This window comes from Solanum dulcamara, chromosome 8, assembly GCF_947179165.1.
Source record: "Solanum dulcamara chromosome 8, daSolDulc1.2, whole genome shotgun sequence".
NCBI classification, from domain to species: Eukaryota; Viridiplantae; Streptophyta; class Magnoliopsida; order Solanales; family Solanaceae; genus Solanum; species Solanum dulcamara.
Window position 1 is genome coordinate 65,466,234 of NC_077244.1, and position 27,085 is coordinate 65,493,318.

The following is a 27,085-nucleotide window of genomic DNA, read 5'->3' on the forward strand; positions in this document are numbered from 1 at the left end:
TTTTTCATGAACATCACACCGGTACTAATTAAAATAAATAAAATAATTCACACCCTCATTTATTACAATCCAAAAATATTTTTTTCTCTTTTTGAATATGCAAAAGTGTGGGGTATAACAATTAACATAAGGTTTAGTACCAAAGCTCAGCTCCGATTTAATGGAGCTTCTTCCAAATTTACTGAGTGAAATCCTAAGCTGGCGGATCCCCAAAGCGTGCGCCTGTACCTGCGGGCATGATACGTAGCCCCCCCAAAAAGAGGGGATCAGTACGACATATGTACTGAGTATGTAAAGTATAAAACATCAAAAGGAGGGCACAACTAACATAGAGATGCAGGGGAAAGTATAACATTCAACAAACCATTGTACCTGCATCTCATAAAATAAAGTCATATATACTATCATCACATACTATACCCGGCCAGTTTGGAGACCCGGTGTAACAACCACATCACTCTGTTATCATAAGCATCTATGTACTATTAGTGCTATCTCATATAATAATGCCGAGGAACGTACGACCTAATCCATTTCTCATATAGTAATGCCGGGGAGCGTTCGGCCCGATCCATATATCATATAGTAATACCGAGGAACGTTCGTTCCGATCCGTATATCATATAATAATACCGAGGAACGTTCGGTATGATCCGTATATCATATAGTAATACCGAGGAATATTCGGCCCAATCCGTATATCATATAATAATAGTGAGGAACGTTCGGCCCGATCCGTATATCATATAATAATACTGAGGAACGTTCGTTCCGATCCGTATATCATATAATAATATTATAGCCGGCCCGGGACTCGGTGAAAGATGTATTACCATATACCCGAATGAAGTAGTGAGTAACCATATGCAATCTAAACCATCATTGGAGACTTGTTGAAATAATCAAAATTAACTATCACTCAAAAATTAAGACAATAGCCATAACAAGTACCTTTGGAGCGTCCTTATGGTTTGCATCAAAGTAGCACTTTTGGAGTCATCTACTCATATCAAGGCGTAATAAAATATCTTTTGAAAGTCAAGAAAATGGCCATCTTAGTGGCCTTGAGAATGGGGGCTTCCTTGGGATCACACATACTTCGTCTATTTATTTCATAAAGTTCATATCAAAAAAAGAAGATTAACTTTACCTACTTACTACTTCCCAAGGTATAGAAAAAACTTGAGAGGCCATAGTTCAATTATTAGAAGGGTTCTAGCTTAAAGGAGTGAATAAGAGTCATGCTTTATACCACAACCTAAATTATACCAACTTAGGATGGTTGGACACTTTCACATGAATCGAGGCAAAAGGACATAAGTTTTAGGAAATTAAAAACGTTAGCCATCTTAGTGTACTTAAAAATAAGAGCTTCTTGATGACTTTGTGCATTCTTCGTCCATGACTTTCTATGGGCCATGCCAAAAGAAGAAAGAGAATAAGCTTTACATACCCTCTACTTTCTCTCATAAAGTCATTATATACATATGTGCCGTGGAACGTACGACCCGATCCTTAGGTAGTAACACATATCATACTTGGCCCATCAAGGGACTCGGTGCCATAAACATTTCATCATAACTTATGTCAAAGACATATCAAGAGAGAAGAAGGGTAGATTTACATACTTATGCCAAAAACATGCCAAGAGAAAGAAAGGGCTTCGCATACCTTTTTCGGGATTAATTGAAATCCATCTTGCCTTGATACCTCCTTAACCTATTGACATGAAAGTAATACTAAGATTAATAGTCTTTCACTTTCAAATATCCCACTCTTCAACCAAGTACTAATAGGAGTCATTTCCTTATCCATTACCCTCGACTAGTTTGTTACTAGTTTCGATACTACCGAAAATCGGGCAGCATTTCCCCTGTAACTTCAACATCCCTGAGATTTTAACTCGGCCACAATATCAACAACCATACCAACAACAACAACTAGCAGCATATTTACAATTAAATCACTTCAACCTTACACAATACAAGCTCCAAACAACTAGCTCCAAACTATGATACAAAAATAGAGTTTCTAGTTTCCATTTTGCAAAACCTTTAATCATACGAAGTGGGGGTCGTGTGGATGCAACCAGCAGCTCCCCCACCTTCTTTAGAACACTTTTAGGCCCTGCAACACACCACCACACGACCAGCAGCAGCCCCCACACGCACAACGCCTCATTTCGTCTACAATTTAACTACGACGACTTCAATTTATATTGTTTCTTTCGCTAAGCATTTCTACGATGTTCTTCCACTTCCAGCAGCATAAAAGATGTGTAATACACCCTATAACAACACCATAAACTTCAAATTAAAAGGAAAGACCTTACCTTTCCCGAAATTGGCCAAAACTCGCCAAAACTCGCCTCAGAACTTCTCTAGACGCGCTGAAATTGCGTGGACTGCTTGCTGTCCGTTTTGGGCTGCACCAAGCCATGATTTTATACTATAAATACCTCCATATAATCGTTGTGCACCCTAGATAATTAATTCACGGAACGAAATCGAGGAACTCACCTTTTTTCTCTCCAAATCTGTGGCCTTCTCCCTCTCTAGCTCAAGGTTTCTTTTTCTTCTTTTCTCTTCTTGAAGTCTCTTGAAGAAAATGACTTATGGGATAAGGATGAGAAAAATAAGTCATAAAACATATATATAGGCCACTTAATTAATGTGCTAAGTTTCCAAGACTTGGGCCTTTTCTTTTGTTGGGCCTCAATATTACTATTATTATTATGAGAGCCCAAACTACTTATTGCAATTATTACTATTTAAGCCCAAAAGCTACAAGTCTTCTCTCTTTTTGCAATTCACAAACTACTCTCCAAAATTCCCAATTTTTCCCTCGGCCTTCCTCCGTATTTCCACATCAATTTTTCCATGAACATCACACCGGTACAAAATAGAATAAACAAAATAAATCACAACGTCATTCCTTGCAAATCAAAATTTCTTTCTTTCTGAATGCCCAAAAGTGCGGGATATAACATCCCTCCCTTCCTTAGAGTTGTTTAGTAGCGTTATAGATTATCCGACTCACATGGTAACTTCTAAGAAGCTTAAGAAATTTAAGAACGCGTTCCAAGGTACAAAGGTACGGGGTGTAACAGGTTAGATGCAGCCTCTCATTATATGTTTTTGGGCAAGCTTGGAGTCTTCAATGTTTGCATAGACTAAAGCTTGATGGGAAGTATTGAGACACAACCAAGTTTATGTGTGGATGCAAGATTGAGTGTTAGTTAGCAACGGTGTGTGTGAGGTGTAGTTAGTTACAAAGTTGTTATGTAACTAACAATGCCAGTTGTCATTTAGTTAGTTAGAAATGTGCACATGGTGCAATGTGTGTAGTCTATAAAAGAGATCATCCTCTCATTCATTGTAATTAGATTTTTCATTGAAATAAACTCCTCTCTCTCTCTTCTCTATGAATCACGTTTCTCACATTTACTAGACTTCCATGGATTCAACTACTAAAGCATAAATCTTCAATTATAAAGCATAATAATTACATTAAATAACTTTTCCTTGAAAAATATGGGTTCATTTTGATTATAAACTCATGTCAATTGATTTAGAGGATAAAAATCTCTATTAATTTTACGACTCAATCAAGCTGATCGAATTGAGTCCAATTCAACTTTAAACAAGTGGAGCTTTGATCGAAACCAAGTAGAACTTAGTCGACGTGAGACTAGGCCACTTAAAAAAAATGAATTTATCAAAATAGTCATCCACCCTATCATTTAATAAACAATAGAAGATGGATATATACTCCATATGCACAATCTGTGTAAATATATGTATATATTTTGTATAGTGATTAAGAAAAGTAAACAATAAATTCAACCGACTATTTATATAAAGATACTTTTATAATAAGTTGAGTTTAATGTACAGGCCCACTCGCCTCACCTTTGCTTTAATTGAAGTAGAAAATACCTAATGACCTTGAAAATGAATGGTTTTGAACTTTTGACATTCGCTTGTCTCATGGGCAAAGCTTCAGAATCAAAAGTTAAAACTTGTTAAATTAGAACTTTTACCTAATAATGAGATCAAAAATTCAAGACCACCCACTTCCAAAATCATTGTCGTGAATCACCAAAATTGAAGATGACTATTCTTCTTATCTTAAAACTCCGTCATAGACCTTTGTACATTGTCAAATTATCCTTACTCTACCTTTTATTTTTTTAATAGATTTGATGTATTACTTCTACTTTTCAACTACCCTGTATTTGATATCATGTATAGTCGTATACCATACGTAAAATATCTTGAAAGAAATCTTAATGTAATTCTTGTTAAACGATTTGTTGTAAAGAAATTAGAGGTAGGAGTTTCGAATTTAAAATCTTTGATATAATGTTATTCCCTTCAACTAGTTGTCCTCCCAAAAAGAAAAAAGTAAACAAGAAATAATTGATCTGAATTCCTAGCATTACCAAACCAGTAGAAGGTAGCTACAATTTATCCCAGAAAAGAATCTGTTGACATTTTGTTTTTTCATAAATTCACTAAACTTGGAAGAAGAATTCTATATTTCTATGCATCTATTCTTTAATTTCTTTCCATCTCTCAACCATTCTACGTTCTTTATTGCTTTTGACCTTTTCTTTTAAGTGTTGTGAGTAATTTAGAGGTGCTTCTGTGTATAACCCTCCTAAAAAGATTATATTCATTAAATAATCTTACTATTATCTAATTTCGATATTATAGTTTAGGTATAACTTGTTTGTTAGGGGTCATTTGGTTACAAGGATAAGGAATTATAATTTTAAGATAAAATGTGAATAAGTCTTAAAATCTTTTAAGACGGTCAAAATTAAAATTAGAAGAAAAGATCATTTAAATTAGAAACTTTAGAAGGTAAGAAGATTAAAAAAAGAAAATAATTATAATAAGTAGAGTAAAAGAATCTGGTGATGAAATATCACAAGACAAACAATTCTGGGATGAGTTTTTCTTGGCTCGAACTCAAGACTTTAGATTAAGAGTGAAACAATCTCACCATTATAACACATCTCATGGGTGATGAGACAATAAATCATATACTAATAGCTTCATATACTATTTAATAAAGGTTAGACAACCAATCATGTCCAACTTTTTAATCTAAATTTTGATCTCCATTTCAACTTCAACAGTTCTGTGATATCCAGCTCATTATATGCTAACATAATTCTTGGTGTTATATTTTTCTTGGAAAAGTATTATTGCCACAACTGGAGTACTTAGTAAGTCTGCATTTAAATTTTAGTAGTTCTTAAAAAGCCACTGGAAAGAGCCTCAAATTGAATATACAATTCTGAAGATTAAACAAAGATCATCGAATATGAGAATTTTAACAAAGCCAAATACAACATAACATTTTGAGATTCGCAATGGAAATTACGACAACAACATACCAGTGAAATCCCATGGTAGGATCTGAGGAGGATAAAGTGTACGCAGACCTTATCACTATATTATGGAGATAGTGAGACTTTTTTAAAGACCCTCAATGGAAATTAGTTATTGGTAATATTAGAGATGAATGATTCCATCTCCTTGCGCGCAAGTCCTCCATGACTAACAGAGTTTTTGATTTTATCACTCAATTCCACTGCCCTCTGTCTCATCTTTTCTCCTTCTGGCGTACCCATCAACGTCTTGACAGCTTTCTCAATCGCTGCTGCAGGAGCTATATCCTCCCTGCGAGTCCAATTCCACACAGATGTTCCAATCTTCAACACGTTCGTTATGAACACCGTGTTATAAGGCTGGTCAACATGGATTGGCCAAGATGCTATGGGAACTCCCATGCTAATGCTTTCCATACAAGAATTCCATCCACAGTGACTCATAAACCCACCTGTTGACGGATGCCCCAAGATTTCCAATTGGGGCGCCCAATTTCTCACCACCATTCCTCTTCCTTCCACTCTTTCTTCAAACCCTTCTGGCAATACAATCTTCCCATCTTTCCCCTCGGAATTATTCTCCATGTCCAACCTTTCGTCATCTGCTTCTCTTACTACCCATATAAATTTATGGTTGCTCTGTTCTAAACCAAGTGCAAGCTCATTGACTTGCTCTTGTGGTAACGTAGTGGTTGTCCCAAATGACACGAATATTACTGAGTTAACATCTTGTTTGTCGAGAAATTCCAGGCATACATGTTGAGTGCTCCTATTGCATAAATCAAGTGATGATTTGAGCAACAAGTGAAATGGACCAAGACACCACACTGGCATATTATCCTCTGCATAAATGGAAAGTGAATCAATATACTTGCCTTCCAATTCTCTCAAGGAGTTCATGACAACTCCAGAATTTAGCTTCCATTCACGTTCTTCTTGTATATACTCCTCCAGATGTGGCCCAAAAGTGCTCTCCACTGTTGGAAACTCATCGCCTAGTTCCTCAATCAATTTTTCCTGATCTTCATCAACTATATGAATAACTTGTCGGAGAGTTGAATACCTAACGAAAGATGACATGGAGTGGAAAGAATAACACTTGATGTTGTGTATTGAATGCAGATCCCTTATATAAGTTATCATCAAACAATCATGTATGATGACCAATCTATTAGTATTTTTCGAGAGTATATGACATTTTTCACAAATAGACTCCCCTAGTTTTTCCAACAACACATCTTTATCACTTTCTGCTTCAGTTGTAGGTACTGAAAGGTCACAAAAGTACAAATTTTCATCAGTGGCATTTCGTCGAACACCGTGAATGCGTTTCTTCAAATCGTGGTTCCGAGCAGTGAGGCAGAGTAAGTGTACAGGAATGTTATGGGAAGCGATGAAGCGAGAAAGGAGAAATAATGGGTTGAGATGGCCATGTTCAGGCCATGGAACCATGGCTACAATTACTTCATTGAGCTGAAGACTATTCTCTGATGAGTTGTTGATAGCCATTGAAAAAATATAAAATGACAGATCTGAGAAATGGAAAATGAAAAAGGGGCAGTAAGTCTGTGCACACTTAAAAATTAGAACGCACGGGCCACTCACTTGAACCTGCCGACAAACATGGTACAGAGTGTAATAGTAGAGAAAATCAAGTTGTACATATTTTTAAATTAGGTCTTAGGTCTAACTTAGGCACTAAAAGCTACCTTAAATTTTGTCACTTTTGTCATTTTTCAACATCCACCTTAGGAACTCCACTCATCTCATTAACTATCAACATGAGACTTTTGTCATGTAGGCAATTTTTAATTTCAGGGGTCCAATATTGAGTAAAACGGGTCTTACTCTGATATCATGTTAAATTAGGTCTTAGGCCTAACTCACACCCCAAAAGCTAGCTCAAAAGGAGGAGGATTGTCCAAGCCTTATAAGGAATCCACTCATTTCATTAACCATCAATGTGAGACTTTTGTCATTCTTCAACACATATGTCATGTAATTTGAAACTATTTTATATAAAGCGTTTCCTGAGCAAACAAATAATATAATGATAAAATGGTTGGAATATTCTTGAGAACATTGTCGTTATATATTATGACAAATTGTCTCCTAATCAAAAATTTTGTTATGCATACCACCAAGAAATGAATGTTATCTTACGACAACAAATCCATGTAATTTCACAAATAGAGTTTGAAGAGATTGTCTATTTAACTTTACCTATGTTGTGAAGATAGAGAGTAAGTTTTATGATAGATCTTTGTAGAGAATAGCAAAAGAAAAGTATAATTGGAGAGACCTTCTGCTGACCTAAAATTGTTAACTAAGATCAAAAAATTCAACTAAAGAAGAAGAAGCTAGAAAGGAGAAGGAATATTTTGAAAAAGAGAATTTAGTTATGAAAGAAGATTACTTAAATTTAGGTTTGTTTTGGGTTGGTTACAAATGCCTAATGTCATCCCTATTTATAGTTATGTAGAGATGGTTCTAGATATTATAAGATGTAGACTATTTTATTACTTACTACAAATATCTAACTCTCTAGAATATCTACACATTTCTTAGATACATTTATAAGAATATTCTAGTAACTTTATCTTTTACTCTAGATATTTCTTCAAGATGATTATCCTAGATATTACTCTATACCATTCTAGAAACTATACTAGAAAAATTTATGATATTCCAAAAAATTAAGTTTATCTTTTTTCACACTCCCCCTTAAAGTAATTTTTTGAAAACTACCCCACACTTGTCGTGGAAGAACTCAAACAAAGCTTTAAACCACGTTTTGGTGAAATTCTCAGCAGTTTCTTCTAGACTCCTCTTGCTTCTTCAAATGGTGAAGATTCTTCAAAGTTAATTGCTCCATGTGAATTATCTCCTTGTTGAGTTCTCGGACTCCCATTTTCCTTAGCTTTTCAATAGTTGTACTATCTAAAGAAACATCAATGATGGGCAAGTTTGAAATTCCCGGGTTCAAGATTTTCGTACCTGCTCCTTCTAACGCAACTTTATAATATTGGAAGATTTCATTAGTATTAGCCTCCTCATCCGAATCGATGATGATATAATTTTCTTCTGAATCCTCAACACCATAATAAGATCCACCACAAGGTTCTATTTTTAGCTCTTCAATAACCTGTTTATCATCTTTAGAGCTTCCGAAAAATATGTCGTCTGTTTCTCCACCTAAAATTTGTCCTTCAAGGTTAGCTTCTTCATCTATTTGATCCTCATCTTCTTCATTTGCTTCCAATATTTGATCTAAGCCAATGATTGACCTCGATATGGCTGAAGATTGATTAGAGACTTCAACTTTTAATATATCTCTCTCAATGCTTTCTACGTAAAGGTCACCATTAGCATATATAATTTCAGACGCTGCATATTCAGGATCTACTTCATTGATTTCTTCGATTGTAGCTACCATATCACTAGTATGAACATTTTCGAAAGTTTCTTGATTCATACTGGTCATATCGATGTCTTGCTTTTCCACATGATCGATTGTATTATACCCTGAAACCTCGATCTAGTTTCTTTCAAGGTTAATGAAAACCATGACATCTATTGCTCGAGCCTCAACTAAGAAGCACCTTCCCCAATCTTCTTCTTCAGCAACTTGAGCCATATTTCTCTCTTTAGCTTGACAATATCTTTTTATGTGTCTTATTTCACCATAACGGTAACATTTGACAGGCTTATTATTGTAATTGCTAGAAAACTCTTCCTTCTTTCCAGACGATCTTAAAGCACTTGATAATCTAGAATGCGACATATCTCTTTATTTTCCTCGAAAGTTCCTCTTATCAACTACAAGAGCATTTTCTTCCCCTTCTTTGATGAATATACCAGCCAATTGTTTGGCTAGTAGCTCCTCCAGCGACAATAAATTCTTAAATTCCTTCAAGAATGGTTGTTGAGCCCATCCTTGAATTGACGTCACGAATAGAATATATTCAGGTTTCAAACCACGAATGATAATTTTTCTCATTCGTGCTTCAGAGATAGCCTCTTCCGAAGTTAATAAAGATATCTCAGAAAATAAGTTCTTAATCTTTAAAAAATACTCGGCGATAGAAAAATTACCTTGAGTGGTTTTAGCCAATTCATTCTCCAATAACTACAGCCGAGCTTCATTCTTCTTGTTGAAAAAACGATAGAGGGTCCTCCATATTTCATGAACTGATTTACACTTTATAATATGATCAAATAAATCGGAGGAGATTTTTCTCTTCAGAATAAACTCTGCCTTAGTATTAACTTGCTTCCACTTTTTGTATGCACTGCTATTTTCCAGTCCGTCATCACGAGGATTTGCGTTACTTCCATTAACAACATCCCACAAATCCTCACCCATAAGGTATGATTCTGTACATGTCTTGCATACCTTGTAATTGGACTGATTCAACAATTTCATCCCAGTCCATTAAAATGACCACTTAAATCCATGTATACAAACTAGATGAATCAACCACTAATCCGATCTTGAAATATAAATCAAGCCAATGTATGGCTATGACTCTGATACCATGTAGAGAATAGCAGAAAAAAAGTAAAATTGGAGAGACCGTCTGCTAGCCATGATCGTTAACTAAGATCGAAAAATTCAACTAAAGAACATGAAGCTAAAAAAGAGAAGGAATATTTTTAAAAGAGAACTTAGTTATGAAAGAAGACTACTTGAATTTAGGTTTATTTTGGGTCGGTTACAAATTTCTAATGCCATCCCTATTTATAGTTGTGTAGGGATGGTTCTATATATTATAAAATGTAGCCATACGTTGGCTAGTCTAACCCTGACTCTAGCTCAGTCTCTATAAATATTACTATGGATGTTGAGAGACAAGGTTGTTCACATCGAGAATGGCTAGGTCTTATTCTTGGGCAAATAACACAAATTCCACTAGTTTAGGGGCTAATTATCTATCTTTTCATAAATTTTTTATACTATAATTTCTATCATATTTTGTTTCTCAGATACATGTATCTCGAATACATGATAAACAGATACATCTAATTATGTATATCTAAATATGGAATATAACTTAAACACATCAATTAAGGAGCAAATCACACGTTCTTCCTGAATTTCTGAATTTTTTCTAAGAAAAGATAAAAATATTCAAATTTCATACCATTTTTTTCGAGCATCAGTTTCTCATAGATACATATAATCTTAACTTAGATAGTTGGTGCGACCGATTAAAGAAGAAGGACAACTCGCAATGCTCCAATGGCAGTGTGGGCATAATTGAGAGAATTTCGACGATTAGAATATATGAACTCTTAATTAGATACATATGTATATTTTCTCAAGATATATATTTTGATCACCGTTTCTCCTCCTCTCCCCTCCGTCTCCCTCCTCTGTCGGCCATGACGTTGATGAACTAAAACTTGTCGGTCATGACTATTGTAAGAATCTTTGGAGTCAGAATGTGAGAGGAGAAGGATTAGGAGAGAGAGTGGGCTGATTTGGAGTGAAAGAATAAATTAAGGAGATAATTAAGTGGGTAGGACTCTATTTTAGGGAGATAACTAAATTCAAATTTGCACATTGCAGGATACATTTTGGGGGGCGACGCTCCCAAAAAGATTTTTTTTAATTCTCAGCTCGAACTCGAGACCTTTGACTAAAGGTGGAGGAATCCCAATCATCTCACCACAATCCATGTTAGTAGGATGTCATTTTTACCTTTAATCCTTTTTATATATGATTAAGTATATTTAGCCTTGAATTACTTGAAATGTGCACTTTTGATACATTTGCCTGTGAAAATAATCACAAATTTCTTTAAGTGATAACCGTTTCACTAATTTTATTACTACACGTGTGTATTATGTTAAGTTTGTATTTTTACTCTATTTTTTAGGATAATATGCTTCTAAAAACCATGTCTAAATATAACATATTTTCTACATAAAGGAATCAAAAGAACATATTTTAATTAATTAAAAATTAAATATATTGAGTCATATGTCAAAAAATCAAAATTTACCCATAGTGAGAAACCAAAATGTTATTATATTACTTATCAGTAACGCCTCTATTCAAAATCTCACATCACACGTTTAAAAACATAATTTAAAGAATATTTGTCATCTTATACACATTTAGTTTAAAATTACAAATTTCTAAAAAAAAAAATATTTTATTTTCTTAAATTTTGTGTCTGATTAAATTAATAATAAGACCATGGCAAATAAAGAAAACCATTTTTTGGTATAGAGATGTGAGAAATCTTATGGGGAATGTTCATAAGACTTAATACTCCATTTGTTTCATATTAGTTATTCAGTTTTTTCTTTACACACTTTTTTAAAAATCATAAATAAAAGGATAGTTTTTAATTAAAACTTTACAAACTTATTTACACTTTAAAAAAAAATTAATCTCAAGAATAAAATAATAGAAAATAATTAATTTTATAAACTGATAAATAAATTGAGATAATTATTTTTAATAAAATGGACAACTAATAAGAGATGGAGGAATTCCTCAAGCAATAATTAAACCAATCTGGTCATTTTATACAATTTCAACCAGTCAATGGTGACCTAATTGTTTGTCGACAATCGACATCGGTTAGAACAATGTATTGGTTTGATTTATGTGTCATTTTTATCCCGTCGGGGTGTAAATAATTGGCTTGTGAATTCGTGTAAAATGACAAATAGAATATTTTTCAGGTGGCTAAAGAATCTCGAGGTGTTGTAAATATATTATACTGAAAAGGGTTAAAATTACCCTTAACTTTGAAAAATAGTTTATTCATGCCATTCGTTATACTTTAGGGCCAATTATACCCTTATTGTTATATTTTGAGCCAAATATGCCCTTGAGTATAACAGAGTGTCACGTGTCGGCCTCTCAGTGGACAACTTATTTTCCCTTTTAAATATGTTTTTTTATTTATTTTTAAATCTGTTTTTATTTGTTTTTAAATCTGTTTTTAAAGTTTATTTTTTTAAATCTATTTTTTAAAATATGTTAATTTTAAAAAATAGATTTTTTTTAAAAAAGATAAAAAACAGATTTTAAAAAAAAGATTTTTTTTAAAAAAGATAAAAAAACAGATTTTAAAATAAAAAAGATAAAAAACAGATTTTTTTTAAAAAAGATTAAAAAACAGATTTTAAAATAAAAAGATTTTAAATCTGTTTTTAAAATTTATTTTTTTAAATCTATTTTTTTAAATATGTTTTTTTATTTGTTTTTAAAATCTTTCTTTTTTTAAAATCTTTTTTTATCTTTTTTAAAAAAAAACTGTTTTTTTTAAATTAACATATTTAAAAAAATAGATTTTAAAAAATAAATTTTAAAAACATATTTAAAAACAAATAAAAAATAGATTTAAAAACAAATAAAAAACACATTTAAAAGGGAAAATAAGTTGTCCAATGAGAGGCCGACACGTGGCACTCTATTATACTCAAGGGCATATTTGGCCCAAAGTATAATAATAAGGGTATAATTGGCCCTAAAGTATAACGAAGGGCATGAATAAACTATTTTTCAAAGTTCAAGGATAATTTTGACCCTTTTCCGTATATTATATTAATGACGATGGTTAACTTTAAAATACCTATATGATGGAAGAACTACACGCCAACCCCTATAATGTAAACCACAAATGAACTCATATGGTAGTCAAATAAGACTTTAACGTTCGTCTAGTAAAGTGTATAAGAATAGTGTTGACTATGGTGTATTATTAATATTGGTATTAGATGTTTTATTAGTTATGATGAGATTAATTTTTATGTAGTTTCTGATTTAGTGTATTAAAAATAATGTAATTTCTAAAAAAACAAATCTTTTATAAAAATATTCTCTACAAATGTGGTGGAAAAGATTTTGAGGGACAATTGTGTCTTTAACTATGTATTAAAACCTTTTGCATTACTAATATCATGAATTTTCATGTCTTAGTTATACAACAACAACCTAGTGAAATCCCACAACATGGGGTCTGGGGAGGATAAAGTATACGCAGACATGCCTCCTGTCAAGGTAGGACGGCTGTTTCCGAAAGACTCTCGGCTCAATAAAAGCATAAAAGAGGTTAGATAAGACATATATGAGAAAGCAAATAACGAGAACGACATGGATAAAATAGAGTAATCAAAGTACAGAAAGTAATAGATAATAACAAAAATCAGAGCACAAGAAATTATAGTGTGCTAAAGCGCCTACTAATAAGGAGGAATAACGAGACTATGTACTAGCATTCTACCTTAATACCAAATACCGTGCATAACTAATGCTTATAAATTGAAAAAGTGTATCAAACAAGACATTAGTAATACACAAAACTAATGCATACATTTGTGTTTCTAATGCACTCAACCAAACGATCCCTTACTGTAGTATCATTACCAAACTATCGGTATAGTGTTATTAAACCCCCTATACTTTCTTTTTTTCTCTCAGTATAATAGTATAACTTACTCCATTCTAGAGTAATGCATATTTAACTTGTAAGGTTTGTAATGAGGTGGTAAGTACTTCTTTATTCTTAATCAGAGATCTTGAGTTTAAGTTTCTCTGGGTACGAAATCACCTTTGTTAAAAAATGTTTTACCCCTCAATATGGAACTTTCCAGCTCGAAGACTCCAACGTAGATATCAAACACCAGATGGAAAACAAAGAATATATATTATGCATATTTAAATGTTGAAAGAGATAAAAAGAATATTTAAAATTTCAAAAATATGCGCATTTCACTAATTGTTGAAGTATATACTCACGTAATATTCTTGTCATAAGTCGCATATTAAAGATTGAAAATATTTGGTCAAAATCTCTAAACCTATTATTGGTAATTTCAGAAATTATATTTCTATATAATTATTATATTTGCCGACACCAAAAAAAAAATTATTGATGGATAATTTTACAACAAGCCTACAATACTTATATGGTTGGAAAATGTTCACTGCGTCGCTTTTTAAGTCAAAATCGACGGAAAAACGACACAATCACTTCCATCACCTTTTTGCTCGACGTTTTTAAAAAAACGACGGATAGCGTCGCCAAAAGCGATGGACTGCGTCGTTTCTAAATTTTTTAATAAAAAAAATATACTAAAAAACACGGACTCCGTCTTTTTATTTTTTTTAAAAAAATAATTATTTAATATAAAGCGACGGATTATTGGTCTCCATCCGTCGTTGTTTGATCTTGGAGTTCTTAAAAATTTTCAGAAAAGCGATGGACTTAGAGTCTCTGTGTGTCGCTTTTCTAGAAAAAAATTTAAAAACAATTCCAGAAAAGCGACAGACTAAAGGATCCTGTCCGTCGCTTTTCTGCAAATTTAAAAAAAAAATCCAAAAAAATTCTAAAGTCATTATTTAGAACGATTTAAAATATTTCAAAGTTAACAAAAATTTTCAAAATGTTCATAAACTAATATATGAAACCTAAGGACTATTTGCTATGTATTCATTATTATCGTCGGATCATCCGGAGTGGACCCTCTTGAATAACGGGGTGGAGGTTGATGGGTGATGTTGATCACTTGTTCTTTAATTTGCTCAACTTGTTCATTCATACTTTTTTGCTCCTCAACCCTCCTTATCTCAGATTCTGTCAATGCGCATGTAAGTTCTACAATTTGCTGAGACATAGCAGCTATCTGAACCCCATCAACAGCCTCGGCTTGACGCGATGATCCAATATTTTCTAAACCTGATTGGAGTCGTCGTACATTATTCGTAGAGAACACTCCACATATTCGTCCCTTGTGGCTGTCTCCAACTACTTTTTCTGTCCAAATTTGAGTAGACTGTTCAGGCGTTAGCTGGATCGAATCTCCCATATCACGTATGTGCCACTCATAATCTTGTTGCATATTAAAAAATAAAAGTTATAATCAATATATATATATATATATATATATATATATATATATATATATATATTAAAAATAAAAGTTAGAATCAAAATATATTATGCATTATGTTAAATAACTTCCATAGACTCGTTCGGCCCTTTCCTCCACCCACTCATCCGGATTCGACGCATTAGTCTTTTTCTTTACATGGGTCTTTTTAAAGACTTTATGACGATATGGAGTGCATCTCAACTTTTTTCTATAAATAAAAATACAATTAATGAAATAATATTTTGTCAAATAATTTATTTAAGAAAATGAATTTAAACTTAAAATTTAGAAACCTTACCATCTCCCTTTGAATCATACCAACACTCTTTGCACCTCTGATGTACAACGAGCCACCCTTTAGGCTGGCTCTTGCTTTTTTTCCTTATTCGGACAAAGCCTTGAATTCTTCGGTATCCCAATACCGGCATAATTCTTTAAATATATGAGGCAACATCCAACTCGAAGGTACCCGATCATCCCTAGCTTTCTCTAGCCAGCTAGACAGTTTGGCACTCGCTTTTCTTTCAAAAGTGATCGCAATGACCATATTGTACCTTGGCTCCCAGGTACATAAAGTCTTAAAAAATGAATAACGTTAAATAATTAGTTAAGTAAAGTATAGTAAAAATATTAAACGTAACTTAAAAAAATAGATTTAAACATATATGTATATATACCTTGAATTCATTAAACATCGTTTGACGGATACTGTTTGGAATCTCCCACCAAGAGTGATAGGGCTTAGTATATGGCCTCCTAACACTCTCCTGGAGAGCCCTAACAGCCTCCTTCGAAGGATGTCACCTGCAAGACACATAATAAACATGTAATTAGTTCATGAATAATTTATTAATATAGCAAAAATAAATAAATAAAATATTAAACTTGCGAGGATTCATCAGGCTCAATCATGACTCTCCCAAGTCTGTCCCTCTGCCTAGGAGCTAACCCAGGCACATCATGTGCTGTCACTAGTCTATTAGCAGAAGAAGGTGAAGCTGATGATGTAGGAGTGTCAGTGTCAACACTAGAATCTCTAAGTCTCAGAGTAGATATGTGAGGTGACTGAGATATGGGAGATGGAGTGGACGAAGATGCTCCTCTCTGGGGTCGAGCAATAACCTCTATGGGTAGATGGTAGGTCTGATCATATGAAGTATATCAGATCTGTGAAGAAGAAGAAGCGTCGCGTGGTCTGCGAAATTGACTATGGTAAACTACAAGATTCATAGTCCCAAAAGGAACAACATGAATATGTATAAGACTAACTCGGCAGCGCTGCATCTCCGGCGCTGAAGAAATATGTCTTGGGATATCTTCATGATCAACAGGTCTCCTAGACTTCTTTGTACTCTTACCAAAATGGATAACCCCAAAATGATCTCGGGTTCTATCACCATCGCCAGATGACATCTGTATGTAAAGTAACAATACAATATATAAAAAACATAAATTAAATAAATTACTAGTTATAATCTACCACTCTATTCCTCCTCGCTTGTTTTATTTTCGTCATCTTTCTACTCCTCCTCCTCAGTGGTTTCATATTCATTGTCATTCCATTCTTCCTCCTCAAATGATGCATATTCCTCGTTTACTTCTTCCTCAATATTTAGCATTATAAGTTCATCATTAGAAACCTTTTCTAATATATGTTGAGGATGTTCTAGTGTGGTTTCCAACTCAACATCAACTTGTTGTTGAACAAGTGTAACATCATTTTGGTATGCCACATCTAATACATTCTCAATTTCAATTCTTCCCACAGGCTTTGTGTTAATAACAACCCACTAATCAGCCTTATCTCTACGCAATGGATATGGAGCGTAATAGACTTGCTTAGCATTTTGGACAATGATAAAAGGATCATAACTTCCGTATTGACTGGTGTGCTTAACTTCAATTATATTATGTTGTTGGTCCACCCTTGTGCCTCTATGTGATGGGTCAAATCACTTACACCGAAACAATACTATTTTTTACGCCAATTTGAATATCTTAATTCAATAATCTCTTGAATGACACCATAATATTCTACAGTTTGGCCATTACCGTCAACATTACCTTGAATGCACACATCACTATTATTGATTTTCTTGTGCATAGAAACTTCTTCAATTTGAAACTTAAAACCATCCACACAATATTTATTCATTGTATAAATATGAGATTCAGGCCCGAGTGCGATCTCTCTCACAAATGGCGAATGTTCGACATTTGAGTATTCATCATAAACCTACAAATTGATTTAAAAATAATATAATTTACTATAAAATAAAAACATTATACCTATTGATTCAATATAATAATTAAGTTCAAGTTCTAATTAATTCAAGTTATAATTGAGTTCAAGTCCTAATTAATTCAAGTTATAATTAAGTTCAAGTTCTAATTAATTCAAGTTATAATTAAGTTCATATTCTAATTAATTCAAGTTATCATTAATTTCATGTTCTAATTAATTCAAGTTATAATTAATTTCAATTTCTAATTAATTCAACTTATAATTAAGTTCATATTCTAATTAATCAAGTTATAATTAATTCAAGTAAAAATTAAGTTTCAAACCTCATGAAATTCAAGTTGAAGTTCTAAATTAAAATATCCTAAAATTCAAATATCTAAGTTATTCAAATTAGCTATAAAGTCTAAAGCGTTCAAAATCTATACACATATAAAAAAATTCTAAGTTTAACTTCAAAAGTCCTAAAGTTCAACTTCATGACTTTAAATATCTAACTTTACTTAGCTTAATTAATTCTAAAGTCTAAAGATTTCAAAAAAATTATACAAACCTAAAGTTCAAAATTAGTATCTAAGTTATTCTAATTATAAGTTCTAAATTAAAGTCCTATAATTCAAGTATCCAATTTTCAATATTTTTTTAGGTTTCAAACTTCAAAATTTTCTATATTCAAGTATCTAAGTTATTCTAAAGCTCAACATTAGCTTAATTAGTTCAAAAGGAAGCTTAACTTCAACAAGATTTGTAAAGTTAACAAAAAAAATCAACTTCAAAGTTTTAATTAAGTTCAACTTCTAAATTTAAGTATCATAAAATTCAAGTATCTAAATTATTCTAATTATAAGTTCTAAAGTCCTAAAACTCAAGCTTCTAATTAAGTTTCAATATTTTTCTCTAAGTTTCAAACTTCAAAACTTCCTATGTTACAAACAAACTACATGGAATAAACTAATTAAGTAATTACTAAATCACAAATTACTATCCAATTTACAATCTAATACAAAATCTCAAACCTAACTTAAAGCTTAAAATCAAAACTATAACTAGATTCACCAATTTTACAATTGAATATACAAATAAACTACAACAAACTAAATGGCATAAACTAATTAACTAACTAACATCACAAATTACTAAAAAAATTACAATTTAATTCAACAACCCAAATCTAACTTAAGCCCTAAAATCAAAACTATAACTACATTCACTAATTTTACAATACAATATACAAATGAACCTCAACAAACTAAATGTAATCAATTAATTAACTAACTAACAAATGACAAATAAAAAAATTAAATTTTTTTATAAGGTTTAAGCCCTAACCTCTTAAAGATAAATAATACTCCTAAAGCACCACAGGACGACGGCGGCGTAGCGGTGGAGGCGAGGGACTGACGGGGGACAGCGACAGGGGTGGGGGCAGCGGTGGGAGGCGGGGTGGTGACGGAGGTGGTGGATTTGTAGAGAGAAGGGAGAGAGAAGAGAGAGTTTAGAGAGTGACAGAACAGAAAAAATATGTTCCGTCTCCCACATATTTTAATAAAAGCGACGGATAGCATCTCTAAGTCCATCGCTTTTTTAAAAATATTTGATCGTCATTTTCACCAAAAAGCGACGGACAAAGCGACCCACTTCGTCGCTATTTTAAATTTTTTGACCAAATCGTTTGATCAATAGCGACGGACTTAGCGATTCTGTCTGTCGCTATGTTAAAAATTAATAAATAAAAAATAAATACTAGCGACGGACAACATCGTAATATTTAATTTATAAATAATTATTTTTAATAAAATATATAAAATATTTATATAAAAATAATATTTATTTTTAGCGAAAAAACCGCCAAAATAAGCGACGGACTAGGCGTCCATGTCCGTCGCTCTTAGTAAAAAAAAACGACGGACAGCGTCGTTTTATCCATCACAGTTTATTTGCAACCCTATCCATCGCTTTTTGTTGTCACTTTTTGGACTCTTTTTAGTAGTGTCAATGTAATCTCACAAGTAGGGTCTGAGAAAGATAGAGTGTTATTAGACCTTACTTTTACAGAGATAAAAATGTTGTTTCTGATACACCCTCAATTTAAAATAAAGAATTTTCAAGCAATTTGAAAAAAGAAATACATTAATGAGAATAGTAACACAAATGAAATAATGACAAAAATAATGTAATGAACGGAGCAAAAAAAAACACAATTGATAACTGAAACAAAGAACAACAAAGTACAAGAATAGTGTTAATACCACTGGTAAAAAAGGTCCAAATACGATCATCAAGCCTATCCCACATGAAAGCAAAAGAACGCTCAACTACCAGCTAACTTTCTACCCTAATCTATGACCTCAAACCATCTCTATCAGTCATCCCTCTCCGTTAGAACTCACACACTCTCAGATAAGGCCACTCCAAAGTTTTAAGCTTCAACTCATCACACTAAGGTAACTATTTGTTAATCCTCTATGCATTGGTGCGATTCTTGGGTGTGAAACACCTTCATGGTGTACTTGAGGACCTAAGGAGAAGAAGGAACATTCTAAGGGTTTTCCGAACCCAAGAACGTCATCCCTAAATTGAACGTGAAACCCGTTTAACCTTCTAGGGGTTGATATTGAAATAGGATATGGAAGTATTGTAAAGTTAAGGGCAGTTGATCAAAGCCTCTAAATTGAATAATGTAGATATTTGCATGCATAGTAATTGTCACTTTTGTTGGCACGGGTCAAAAGGAGAAGGGGGAGATTTCACTTTAGAAAAGAAAGCAACAGTTCCAAATGAAGGACCTTGCCCGATGTCCAAGTGTCAAGTCCCAAAGGCTAGTGCATGCGGAAAGCTTCCTTTTTTCTTTTTTGTCTTTTCTTGCAATGAACTGAAAGGTGAAATTATCTGCCTTCGTCGTCTAACATTATTGGCAAAATGCCTTCCAATCTATTCTTGAAGCAAGGAACCAAACGTCATGCTTAACATACACGTTTTGTAGAACTTATGCCCCTCCTCTCTATAAGTAGAATCAGGATGAGCAATCTACTATGAAGATACAAATATAGAAGGGGGAGTCTCCTATTCCAGAAGCCTTATGTTGCAATCTCATGAGAGAACTACAGTGCATCAGTTACACAAGACAGCAAAACCTTAAAATGAAACAAATTGATTTGCAAAATGCAACTTCGATATGAGCACCTCAGAAAATAAAGCTAGAGAATTGATGTTATAGTACAATTTATCATGAGATGTATCTATCTTGCTGCTCCTGAAGAAGTCTTGCAGAAGACTTTGCATCCAGGTATAACGAACTCACTTCGTCAAGATCCACCTGAAAAATGAATGGCCAAGTAAATATCGTTTGGATCTTCACGAAGACACATGATAAAGAATGTGATCAGCCAAGTACCTTGCAGATTTTGTCGCGGCCATTCATTTTGGCCACTACACTAGCTGGCGTAAGCAGCTGAACAGCATGCCTAACAAAGGGAAGAATTGAACATCGGTTACTAAAAATTCAAAATAAATTGATATTTGGACTTTGGAGTTATATATCCAACAAGTTAAACCCAACCTTAAGGAAGCTTGTTGTCCAATCTCTCCCAAATATGCAAGGCTCTCTTCATCTATTTCTAGTCCCTCCACCTGAGCACGTATAGCTAATATCTGGCCAGGCACTCAAAAGAAACATTCATCAAGAAAATGCAATGACACTGCACGTGCTCAGGTCGACATCAATAAGTCATACATAGTAAATGTGGAATAAACTAGCCCAAACCTGTATCATTTCAGCTGGACCATAAGTTTCAGTTCTAACAATCACCAACCGATCTAACAAGTCAATTGGAATACCATGTGGACAAGTCATATCTGTTCCTCTGAACAGAGATACATTTTGTTAGTGACAACTGATTTATCTCAGAAATCACATGTATCTGTACATACATCTAGGGTGTCTACAAAGCCAAAAGCATGTACTTCCACTTTTTCAATTTGTTTGACTAGTTTTGACTTGGCACGGGATTTAAGAAATTAAAAATAGACTTTTGAATCCTGTGATCTTAAATTAAAAATATATAGAATGAACCAAAATACTTTTTAATCTTGTGGTCTTAAACATGTCATGTAGAAAGTTGAAATTAAAGAATTGTCAAAAAGGAAAAGAGACAATCTTTCTTAAACAGACTAAAAAGGAAAGTAAGATGAACAAATTGAAACGGAGGGAGTATGTAGCAACTGAATCTAACAAGTAATTATGTTCAGATTTTCAGTCTTCTCATGTTCTAGCAGTTTAAAATCAACAATTACATGGCCCATGTAAGCACATTTTTGATATAGAAAAGTGACAATTTGTCCTGTATTTCTACGCACTTCATTCAACATGCAATGGTTAATGTATGATAAAATGCAGCCAGAATGAAAATTTTAAAAAGCCCCAGGATAAAGAAATCAACATTATCAAAATTTTCCAACTAGATATTTTGAAGCTTCGTTTTGCATGAACACTCATACCTGACAGTACAAATGCCTCTGTTAGTGGCAAAAATCACGATTGGAGACAGTGAACTCTCCAAGGCACGATTCAAGTATGAAAAGCATTCCATATCAAGCATATGAACCTGCCAAAGACGTTTTCTCCAATTAGTTACCAGAGGGGAGGGGAAGGTGTTAGATACTTAAATGAATTATCAAACACAATGTTGTCTGAATGAAAACGAACCTCATCGATAAATAAGACACCAGGAACAAGCTCTGCGACACCTTCGTCAACATAACGATTGACAACCTGCAGCAAAATAAGACCATAATAACCCACTACGCTAAATACTAGATTCAGTCTCATAGACACTAGAACCATCATGAATTTGTATTCATTTATGGAGAGGATACTACACCAATAAATCAGCCATCAGGAAGTACCTTGTTTATCTCTTGCCGCAACTTGTCAGTAATTTCGGTTTTCCTAGGTTTCATCATTTGACCCATAAGAGACAATATATCTTGTCCTCCTTGTGGCCGTGCATTTGCAGCATCAAGATCATGCAACGTAACATCCTGGCAGAAAACAATACCGCATGCAATTAAGCACAGAAATCTTTCTTTTTCATGTTCCTTGCAACCGATTTCCCTCACAAAAGGTCATTAAAGTAGTGATATCATTTGTCCAGAACAAAAATGCAGATACTTGGAATTGCATATTAGTTTGATCAAAATCCCACAAGCAAGCAATCATGGTATGGATCCACAGAAGACCTGATGTACGAAAACTAAATAAATATTGCAATTAGGAGACAGCTGATTTCCTCCTAGAAAACTTGTGCCAAAAGCAGGTACTTAATGTCATGGACTACGATACGTCTTCCACTCCAGTTACATCCTTACGGGAGCCTGAATTCGTGGTTATCACACAATCTAGCTAAGGAACCTGTTTCCTCACCACTCCAAATAATATAAAGAATGTTATACCCTTCAAACATTCAAGTGAGAGACGAACTATGGACTTTAGAGCACCCAAAATAAGAGTATTTCATGGTTAAGCCATAGAACAAATTGACTGTTTGAGCCAAAAACAGCTACATGTATACATGCCAAGGTAATCTTTATCCGCGCCATAGCAAAACAAAAAAAGAGACGAACCTGGACTATTTCCTTCTTCTTGTGAACCTCTCCTTTAGGAAGTGGAACATACTCTTCTGCCTCAAGATCAAATTCTGTGGCAAAAGCATCACTCCTGCCCACTCTTTTAACTGCTCCACTGTTCGATTCAATGTAAATGACATCACCAACAGCTACCTGCACATATATAACAGAAGAAGGAGATATCAACAGAGAAGAATCAGCGCCCTTGCAGAATAAGCATATACGAGATTGAAGTAAATTAAAGACTAAATGCAATTTCCTCACTGAGTACTTAGAGTGTGATTTAATAAGAATGACATGAAAGATAATGAATTTACTTCAGATAAATAAGTGTCAATCAAGATTTCAAACGTCGGATGTTAAGAAAGAGGGAAATATTGTGTATTTTCATTATCCTTGAGCTGAGCGTCAATCGGAAACAACCTCTCTACCTCCCAAGGTAGGGTTAAGGTTTGTGTACACACTACCCTCCCCAGACCCACTTGTGGAATTACACTGTGTATGTTGTTGTATCCTGTTTATCAAATGTATCAAAAAATTTGATACTTCACTGACAGATATATTGCAGAACTCACCTTCTCTTTAATTAAGGCATCATATATCGTGGGGTCAAGCTTCAACTGTTTGGTACCTTTGACAGTTTTTAACCCAATTATAACATGGCTAATGCTTTTACCATATCCACCCATCATACTCTCACCCTCTTCTGGAGATAGTTCAGTAACCTACATTAAAAAAAAAATGAAGATCAACATCACAACATATTAAAAATAATCATTGCAGAATTATTGTGTCAAAGACCAGCAAAAATGAAACGACAAATGAGATAGACTGTGGACTTGCCTCTCCTTCATAAACTTCCTTATTTTCCTTCATACGGAGACCAATAGCTCGGCGGAAATTTTCCATTAAGACCTCAGTTTTCTTCACTTCTGATGAATACACTTCGGATCCAACCATCGGACAAAATGGAACCTGCAATATAGAATTCAATGCCACCAATTATGCCACAGGCTGACCCTGATAAAATTTTAAGTAAAATGCCCAATCAGCTCACCTATTATCAATATTTAATCAATCAACTGTACCCTAAACTAGCTGGGATCGGCTATTTGAATCCTTATTATGAATTCCACTCTATTCAAGCCCATTTCATTCCAATACCGGTAAATAAAGCTCAAACATAATAAGTATGATAACATAGAAGCATTAAATCCAGAACCAAAGAGTACAAAAAATGCACCTTGCTTCCAAGGTCTTGTGATATACCAAGGGCAAGAGCTGTCTTCCCCGTACCAGGCGGACCAGCTAGCAGTAAAGCCCGACCAGCCATCTTCTTTTGGCGTATCATATCAACCACAAGCCCTGAAGCTTCTCTGGCTGCTGCCTGACCTACAAACCCAGCTGCCAATGGTAGTGGTCTCCCATTGGGCTACCATATAACACAAAATAGTCGCATTTAATCACCCATTTGTTAGCAAAAAACGTACACACATAAATGAAACTTAAAAACATCAAATGCAAGAAAGTTTTTGGTAACTTAAAATCCAGCACAAGATAACAAATTCAGGGAAATATATCAGCAAAGTCCAAACACCCTCAATGCTAAACTCCCAAAAAAAATGAGTCCAAAAAATCTCCTACAGAAACAATATATCAGCTTTATGCAAATTTAACACCAAGACTAACAAACCCATAAACCCAACCACCAAATAAAAGCAAGTTAACCAAAAAAAACTCATATAAGGTCAAAAACACTACACAGAGGCGAAGAGGGGTTTGGGTATAACCAGCCCAAGATATCAGCTTTATGCAATTTTCAACACCAAAATTCAAAAACCCATAAATGAAAACACCAAACAAAAACAATTTAACCCGAAATTTTTCCTAAAAGATCAAAAAAAGTAAAAACAGAGGCGAAGATGGGTTTGAGGTAAAAGAAGAAGTTACCTCAAGACCAAGGCCTTTAATGTGAGTATGAGTGGCAATTCTCTGATTCTTTATTGTTGATTGTACCTCTTCTATCCTCATATTTTCTTCTTCTTTATGTGTCTTTTTAGCCTTCTTTCTTCTTCTTCTTTTGATTGTTGGCTGTCTGGGTTTAACGGAAGCTTTTCTATGGAGGCGATATGAGGTTTTGAAGAGGCAAAATTGTAATGTGCTAAAAAAAACAAATTGTTTTCGAATATTTCAAATAAACCCCCTTAGTTCCAAAGAAAGTGCCACCTGAATCCTTTTGGGTTCAGAATCTTATTTCCTTATTGCCTTAGGGCCAATTGTATTGTATAATATCAATAAGTGGCAATTGGACGGGTTAAGTTGCATTTGAGCGGGATCAAATAGATTGAGTTAATAGAGTTTATAATTCATTCAAAAATTATTTGTGTTGAAATAGGTTAAAATACAGGTCACAACTCAATTCCCTCGACTGTTACTAAGTTTTAGTTTTTTTTGTTCTTTTATAATTTTTTAGGGTAATGTAAAATTAGTTGTTTGTTTTATTGTTACGACTATATATAACATATAAAATAAAATATAACGTCTTTTAAAAATATTTTGACAAGATTACTTATGAATCAATTTGAATTAGATATCGGTCTAAATTTTGATGTAGTTAAAATAAATTTGGTTGAAACAGACTAAACTAAATAAGCGTGACAATAATCAATTTAAAACTATGTGAATGGGAGAGTTATGATTTTCTAGGCTAATTTTGTCACCTCTAATACTATCCATCAAAATATTTAAAACAAAAGGTTCTCATTTTAAAAAAGGAATAAATTATAATCAATATTGTGAAACTAGATTTTTTGTTTACCTCTTTTTTAAATAAAAAAAAAATTATTCAAGAATTATACAAAAAGTATTCTAAGTTAAATTCGATTAGCCTAAGAACTTTTGACTTTCCAAATATAATGGCATTATCTATACTATATTAAAAGCATGAAGACCCTTAAAATGTTGATTGAACTTTTTGCTCTTTATTAAAAGACTCTATTTTTAAACAAAATCGTCTTTTCACAGTTTTTCTTCAATTATTATATCATTATTTTAACAACACTAAATATTGACTATAATAAATATAATTAAAAAATTAAATAAAAAGGCTTTTCTTATTATGGTTAAATTCCTAATCTTTTTCTAACTAAAATAAATTAATAAAAAAATAATCAAAAAACTTCTAAAAATAATAGGCAAAAAAGGGACTTTAAGACGTCCAAAAAAATAGTCAAAAAATGTTCCAAAAAAGTTTTTTTTTTAAAAAAAAAAAAGTCCACACAAAAATATGGCAATAAAAAAGAAATCCAACAAAAGACAAAAGTCAAAAAGGAAAATATTGGTAGTTATAACTTATAACCAATAGTAGAAAAGGAAAATAATGGGGCAACAACACTCTTATTAGAATTACGAGTTCTCAAGTCTTATAAGTTCCATTTCATATTAAGTAAATTTGTGATGCAATGCGCACATATTAAGAAAAATATTCAAGGACATAATTTGAACCATACTTTTCACTATTGCCCTTTGTAAAATCATAAATCTAACTTTACAAGTAGTGTAATTTATCTCTTAGAAAATATAAAACTTCAACAAATAAAAAGGCAAATATGGAAAAAGTTTCAAACATCTATCTTTGTAACGCCTATTCTCGTTGTTAGAGATAGGCTAATGGGAAAGATTTCGGGCCAGAAAATTTTGGGTAGTAACTTCGGAAAATTTGAGCATAGACCATACTTGGACAAATTCTGAGTCAGGTGAAGTCTAGGGTGATCACGTGAATGATGGAAGGTAAAATCTATAATTTGATTGGACAGGCTGATAGCCAAGACAATAAGGAATATTTACGACTTCGCGGAATCGCATTCGGACAAGTAAAACTCTCGAAATCGAATTTGGCGTCAAGGGTATAATTTTAATAC

At 33.3% G+C, this 27,085-nt stretch overlaps 2 protein-coding genes and 1 long non-coding RNA gene across 3 annotated transcripts; all 3 read right to left on the minus strand.

Annotated features, from left to right (window-relative positions):
• Positions 1–68: 68 nt before the first annotated feature.
• Positions 69–2,609, minus strand: LOC129901641 (uncharacterized). Its single transcript, XR_008769889.1, has 4 exons — positions 2,520–2,609; positions 2,333–2,425; positions 1,672–1,719; positions 69–228 (listed from the first exon to the last, which is right to left on the minus strand). It is a non-coding gene; the product is annotated as an uncharacterized LOC129901641 (long non-coding RNA).
• Positions 2,610–5,288: 2,679 nt separating this feature from the next.
• Positions 5,289–7,027, minus strand: LOC129901220 (zeatin O-glucosyltransferase-like). The gene has a single exon (XM_055976346.1). The coding sequence runs from the start codon at positions 6,908–6,910 to the stop codon at positions 5,510–5,512; it is 1,401 nt and encodes a 466-aa protein (XP_055832321.1). The 5' UTR covers positions 6,911–7,027; the 3' UTR covers positions 5,289–5,509.
• Positions 7,028–20,585: 13,558 nt separating this feature from the next.
• On the minus strand, positions 20,586–25,342 carry LOC129901015 (ruvB-like protein 1). The gene is made up of 12 exons (XM_055976120.1): positions 25,116–25,342; positions 24,409–24,597; positions 24,009–24,140; positions 23,741–23,890; positions 23,163–23,318; positions 22,446–22,580; positions 22,246–22,311; positions 22,038–22,144; positions 21,304–21,403; positions 21,100–21,191; positions 20,935–21,004; positions 20,586–20,856 (listed from the first exon to the last, which is right to left on the minus strand). The coding sequence occupies exons 1-12, from the start codon at positions 25,194–25,196 to the stop codon at positions 20,767–20,769; spliced, it is 1,368 nt and encodes a 455-aa protein (XP_055832095.1). The 5' UTR covers positions 25,197–25,342; the 3' UTR covers positions 20,586–20,766.
• Between the last annotated feature and the right edge of the window lie 1,743 nt (positions 25,343–27,085).

What these genes read in the sequence shown, in the direction of transcription:
- LOC129901220 (XM_055976346.1), bottom strand. Translation starts at nt 6,910, where the DNA reads ATGGCTATCAACAACTCATCAGAGAATAGTCTTCAGCTCAATGAAGTA.
- LOC129901015 (XM_055976120.1), bottom strand. Translation starts at nt 25,196, where the DNA reads ATGAGGATAGAAGAGGTACAATCAACAATAAAGAATCAGAGAATTGCC. An exon ending in TTAAAGGCCTTGGTCTTGAG is followed by an intron (nt 24,598 to 25,115) that starts GTAACTTCTTCT and finishes GTTATATGGTAG; the next exon opens with CCCAATGGGAGACCACTACC. An exon ending in GGACAACAAGCTTCCTTAAG is followed by an intron (nt 21,005 to 21,099) that starts GTTGGGTTTAAC and finishes TCCCTTTGTTAG; the next exon opens with GCATGCTGTTCAGCTGCTTA.